This window comes from Cebus imitator, unplaced genomic scaffold (genome assembly GCF_001604975.1).
Source record: "Cebus imitator isolate Cc_AM_T3 unplaced genomic scaffold, Cebus_imitator-1.0 Scaffold356, whole genome shotgun sequence".
Lineage (NCBI taxonomy): Eukaryota > Metazoa > Chordata > Mammalia > Primates > Cebidae > Cebus > Cebus imitator.
This window is the reverse complement of record NW_016107671.1, coordinates 2,142,703-2,148,851: the sequence shown is the minus strand read 5'-3', so window position 1 is coordinate 2,148,851 and position 6,149 is coordinate 2,142,703. Positions and strand designations below refer to the sequence as shown.

General features: G+C 43.5%; 2 protein-coding genes across 7 annotated transcripts in view; one reads left to right on the top strand and one right to left on the bottom strand.

Annotated features, from left to right (window-relative positions):
• The window catches only part of LOC108287820, an 8,691-nt gene extending 4,200 nt beyond the window's left edge, over positions 1-4,491 (bottom strand). The window contains exons 1-3 of the mRNA XM_017506407.2: positions 4,484-4,491; positions 4,036-4,243; positions 3,870-3,953 (exon numbers count right to left, since the gene is read on the bottom strand). Of these exons, the coding sequence (XP_017361896.1) occupies positions 3,870-3,953; positions 4,036-4,243; positions 4,484-4,491 (300 nt within the window). The remainder of the gene's footprint in view (positions 1-3,869; positions 3,954-4,035; positions 4,244-4,483) is intronic.
• Positions 4,094-6,149, top strand: part of ZNF529 (zinc finger protein 529) — a 29,609-nt gene continuing 27,553 nt past the window's right edge. For 2 of the 6 annotated variants that reach the window (XM_017506633.2, XM_037730639.1), the window contains exons 1-2: positions 4,094-4,255; positions 4,959-5,025. In XM_017506633.2, the coding sequence (XP_017362122.1) occupies positions 5,012-5,025 (14 nt within the window). In that variant the 5' untranslated portion in view covers positions 4,094-4,255; positions 4,959-5,011. Of the gene's footprint in view, positions 4,294-4,327; positions 4,366-4,958; positions 5,026-6,149 lie in introns of those variants that run through there. The other 4 variants (XM_037730642.1, XM_037730640.1, XM_037730641.1 and 1 more) reach the window with 4 other exon arrangements.

Sequence of the window (6,149 nt, the reverse complement as noted above, 5' to 3'; positions counted from 1 at the left end):
GGGTTTCACCATGTTGACCAGGATGGTCTCGATCTCTTGACCTTGTGATCCACCCGCCTCGGCCTCCCAAAGTGCTGGGATTACAGGCGTGAGCCACCGCGCCCGGCCCAACATGGCAATCTTTTGAAGTTTATCGTGACTGATCTTATAGTCCAGCCTATAGTCTATTGTGGGGGCTGTTCATGTACATGAATAGAATGTAATTTTTCAATTTTTGGTATGATGTTCTTTAAAGAACAATTAGGTCATGTTGACTGGTGTGGTTGCCATCTTCTATAAAGTTGTCCCTTGCTATCCACAGGGTACTGGTTCCAGGACACCTTGTGGATACCAAAACCTGCAGATGCTCAAGTCTGTTACATAAAATGGTGCAGTATTTGCATATAACCTATGCACATTCTTCTGTACACTTTAAATCATCTCTAGATTTTTTTTTATAATACCTAATAAAATATAAATGCTGTGTAAATAATTGTCATACTGTATTTTAAACTTTGTATTATATTTTACTATCATTGTGTTTTTTCCTGAATATTTGTGCATTGCCATTGGTTGAATCTGCGTATATGAAGAGCTCATATATGCTACTGAATTTGACTACAATGCTATCAATTACTGAAATATAATTGTAGATTTCCAATTATGCTTGTGGATCTATTTCTTTTGTTCTGTTAGTGTCTGCTTCATTTAATTTAACACTCTCATTATAGGTTCATACCAGCATACATATTCCTGATGAACACATAGAGTCATGTGCCACATAACAACATTTTAGTCAATGATGGACACATATCCAATGGTGGTCCCATAAGATTACAATGGAGCTAAAAAATTCCTGTCACTTACAGACGTTGTCATGCAACATATCACTCACGTGTTTGTGGTGATGCTGGTGTAAACCTACTGTGTTTCCAGCTGTATAAAAGTATAGCATATACAATTATGTATAGTACATAATAGGTAATAATAAATGATTATGTTACTAGTTTATATATTTATTGTACTATTTGTATTATTATTTTAGACTGTACTCCTTCTACTTATTAAAAAAAAAGGGCAACTGTAAAACGGCCTCAGGAAAATCCTTCAGGAGGCATTGTTTTCATGGGAGATGATCACTTCATGCATATATTGACCCTGAACACGTTCCAGTGGGACAAGATGTGGAGGTAAAACACAGTGATATGGATACTGTTGACCCTACGTAGGCCCAGGCTAAAGTGTGTGTGTCTTTGTTTTTAATAAAAAAGTTTAAAAATAAACATTTTTAAAATATAAAATTTTTAAATAGAAAAAAGCCTATAGAATAAGGACATAAATATTTTTGTGTTGCTATGTAATGTGTGTTTGAAGTATTATTCAAGTAATAAAGATAAAAAACAGCAAGTTTATAATGTAAAAATATTACAGGAAGCTAAGGTTAATTTTTTATTGAATAAAGAAAACTTTAAAAAATAAATTTAGTGGCTGGGCGCGGTGGCTCACGCCTGTAATCCCAACACTTTGGGAGGCCAAAGCGGGTGGATCACGAGGTCAAGAGATCGAGACCATCCTGGTCAACACGGTGAAACCCCGTCTCTACTAAAACTACAAAAAATTAGCTGGGCATGGTGGTGCGTGCCTGTAATCCCAGCTACTCAGGAGGCTGAGGCAGGAGAATTGCCTGAACCCGGGAGGCGGAGGTTGTGGTGAGCCAAGATCGCGCCATTGCACTCCAGCCTGGGTAACAAGAGCGAAAACTCCGTCTCAAAAAAAAAAATAAAATAAATAAATAAATAAATAAATTTAGTGAAGCCTAAGTACTGCTTGTAAAGTCTATAGTAGTGGACAGTAATGTCCTATTCCTTAGCATTCTCACAGCTCACTCACCCAGAGTGATTCACCCAGAGCGACTCACCCAGAGCTTCAGTCCTGCAAGCTCCATTCATGGCAAGTATCTCATATCTTTGTGCCATTTTAAAATATTTTAGTCAGGGCCGGGCGCGGTGGCTCAAGCCTGTAATCCCAGCACTTTGGGAGGCCGAGGCGGGTGGATCACAAGGTCAAGAGATCGAGACCATCCTGGTCAACACGGTGAAACCCCGTCTCTACTAAAAATATAAAAAATTAGCTGGGCATGGTGGCGCGTGCCTGTAATCCCAGCTACTCAGGAGGCTGAGGCAGGAGAATTGCCTGAACCCAGGAGGCGGAGGTTGCGGTGAGCCGAGATCGCGCCATTGCACTCCAGCCTGGGTAACAAGAGCGAAACTCCGTCTCAAAAAAAAAATATATATATATATATATATTTTAGTCAGTATTTTTACTGTACCTTTTCTATGTTTAGATACACAAATACCACTGTTTCATAAATGCCTATAGCATTCAATACAGTAATATGCTATACAGGTTTGTAGCCTACGAGCAATAGACTATATACCATATAACCCAGGTATGTAGTAGGCTACCCCACTTCTGTGTCAGTGCACTCTGTGATGCTTGCATGATGCAATTACCTAATGACACATTTTTCAGAATGTATCCCTGTAGTTATGTGACAAATGCATATGCAAATTCCCAATCACCTGCTCTTTTATGATCGTTACCTCTTTATCTCCTGCTACCTACATTGTTTTTAAGTCTATTATCACATATTACTATTGCCACATCAACTTTGTTATACTTAATGTACATCTTTTTCTTGACCAATTTTAAGTAGAACTACACATGAAATCTCACAGACATTAGGGTAAACTAAAAGAGAAATGTGGAATTCTGGAACTGACAATTAAACAACTGACTGGAAAGGACACCAGCAAATTTTCTGGTGGTGCTGGTGTTGTAAACCAAAAATAAAATCCTAAGCATTCCCCAGGCCATCTGAATGGACCCCTCCCCTTGGCCAGGGCATTCCTAACCTGAAAAACTAGTAAAGCCATGATGGAAAGGCGGTGGTGGGTGGGTCGGACATGCTTTATTATACCCTCCTTCATTTTGGAATTACTGATAGAAAAGACTCCAAGTCTGAAAAGAAACATAATCTGTTCTCTGTGAAGCCTGCTATCTGGAGGCTTCACATGCAAGATGAAATCTTGGTCCCCACAACCCCCTATCTTAACCCAGACATTCCTAAGTCTTTAGTCAATAACTCTTTCAACCTATTGCCAATCAAATAATCTTTGAATCTACCTATGACCTGGAAGACCACCCACCTTCCAGTTTACCGCCTTTCCCGGGGGGATCAATGTACATTCTGCATGTATTTAATTGGTGTCTCATGTTTCCCTAAAAGGTATAAAACCACATATATCGCAACCACCCTGGGCACAGGTTCTCAAGATCTCCCGAGGGCTGTGGCACCGGCCACTGGTCACTCATATTTAGCTCAGAATAAATCTTTTCAAATATTTTAAAGTCTTTTCGTCAACAATGTAAAAAACACGAACTAGGGTGGACACACACACACACAGCGCCCGCTACCTGCTAGATTCCATTCTGGGGCTTTCTTATGGTACAAAACGGACAAAAACTCCCAGTCACCCTCAGGTTCACGACCACGGATCACAGAGTGGAGCAAAACCTTGCCCGACCCAGGATCCGAGTTCTTAGCTCGATACTCCCCAGCCGAAAGCCGGTACCCGCTTCAGGCCTTCCCAGCCTTGCCCTCCGATTCCTTCTTCGGCCTCCCTCAGCCTGGAGTCCGGGTTTTCTCCCCGGCTGAGCACCTAGGTCGGCGACTCCTTTTACCCTCCCCGGTCCGGGCTTCTGGTTCCAGAGGTGGAGCGGGGGCCACCCAAACTTCCGCGGCTCCCCCACGGCCAGCCTTGACCCAGCTTCCTGTTCCCCATTCTGCCCTCCCCAGCGCAGGTTCTCGATTACTTCCTAGACTTCACCTTGCAGTCGGGGACCACCAGCTGCCTCTCCCGCGCCTGGAAGACGCGCAGCGGCAGCCTCCGCCGAAGACAAGGGTCTGCGCACTCGGAAACGACAGAAGTCTGCTGCGTGGTCCGGCCCCTGCGGCCAGCCGGCTCCACTTGACCATCAGGCCGCTTTCGTTACTGGACTACGTTTCCCACAGGCTCCAGGGCCGCGGATGAACTTCGACCTTTGCTTCCCTTTCCGGTGGTGTCGTGGTTTTTGAGTTAAGCCTGGTGAGTCGAAGTGACCTGGGCCGGGCTGCGGGAGGAGCTCGCGGCGAAGTGGCCCCCTGCAGCCGGGCAAGGTCGGTCCACGTGGAGCCGGGAGCCTCAGGCCTCTGTACACAGAGCTGCAGACGATGGTTGTTGGTGCTGTTATTTGTTACGGCGTCATTGTGGTGTGTGTGTATGTGTGCGTGTGCGTGTGTGTGTGTGTGCGCCGTGGCTTCTGTTTGATCTGGCTTATAGGACGGTGAGTAGGGGCGGGGTCTACCGTGTGACAGCACCGTTGTGACCAACTATAAATGTGAACGGGGTGGGGGGTTTTGTTTTTGTTTCTCCATGAGCCTGTAGGAGTTTGTTTTGGGTACAGCGTCATTTTTCCGACACTGCGTTGTCTGTGATGTAATCTCTTCGTGAGGTCTTAGACACACACACACACACACGCATATATATAGATAGATACAGATTAGATAGATTACATAGATAGATTAGATAGATAAATGAAGTTGAAGTTTCCTGGGAAGAGATGAGGGAGGAGGCATAGGTGTAGTATTCATTCCTGGGATCACTCCCCTTGCATGCATTTGGAGGTCATTTATACATTAAAGAACTACAGTATTTCCTGAGCTGTGTCCCCTAGAAACTTCTGTGAACTTAAGAGTACAGCTGTAGGCATTGGTTGTACCTTTTTCTCTGACACCGGCAGGAGTCGACAGTATTCTAGTTTCCCTCTTCGATCTGGGTGTGTTTGTTGTATGTGGATCTTTTCTGGTGGTGAACGATGTGTTCTTATTTTAACTAGTCCAGGATGTCATGACCCCTTTCTCCCTCTTGGTTATGTAGTTCTGCAAGTGAAGGCCCCCTGAAGTGGAAGACAGCATTGGTACTTATTTATAATGGCCAACTCAAGGTTAGTTTTTTTGTTATGTCAGATATATTTTCTTTCCTGCCTTTCTTCCACCGTCCCTCCCCCCACCTTGTCTTTCACAGAACATAGACTGCTTCCTTCTCCAAAACTGTTCTAATTGTGACCTGTTGATGTACTTGGTCCCTTAGCAGTCCCTTCCCAATTAACAAGACCGTAAAGATGGGTCCCCTTGTCCTCCAGTGCCTTTCCAATGCCCATTTCCTTTTCATTGAATATTCACATACCCATGAGATAAATCATTCAATTCCCCCATTTGCTCTTTTTTTCCCAAAGGATTCTTACGGTATAGAAATACAACTCCTGGAGAAGTTAAATACTTTTTTAAGAATGTAATTTGTTGAGGAGGAGATGAGTGATTACATAGAATAGCACACTAGATACCTTTGATCTTATTTACAGACTTGATTTGCAAACAAAGCAAGATATGAGATGGTAGATATCAATCAGTAAGTGACAATGTTGGCTTTGGAGACATTTGGAGACTTGTAAATTAACTCTCTGGGTAAGGAGAGCCCCAGTGTGAAGAGTTGGCAGATTTCTATGGTATAAACACAACTACCATGGTCTTTTCCAAGCTTCCAAGCATGAGGTCAATGAATACGAGAGCTGGGGAGAGATGGTACAATTAGCTGGTGTGAGCTGGCTTAAGTCAGCCGCAGCACAGCTCTGCTGAGCCTGACTTTAATTGGGCATGTACTTTGTGCCAATAACTTGACATGCATGAACTCATTTAATACACACAGCAACTCTGTAAGGCAGGAACTGTTATTATTGAGGCTTAAAAGGAATTAGTTCCTTGCTGAAGTAGCAGAGCCAGAATTTGAATAGGAGTTTTGTGTGGGGAAGGCTATGTCAACAAGGGCAGGGAATTTTTCCAGAATATTCATGAGATTTAAGTGGTGACAACCAAATATTGTTTGATTGGCAGTGTGACTGACTCAGACAACATATTGGTGTAGATTGTGAGAGGCAGCCTGATACTGTGGTATTTGAGTCTAAAGCAGCACAGTCTAATGCAAATATAAAACCACTGAGGCAATATAAAAATTTCCATTAGAGGGCCGGGCGCGGTGGCTCAAGCCTGTAATCCCAGCACTTTGGGAGGC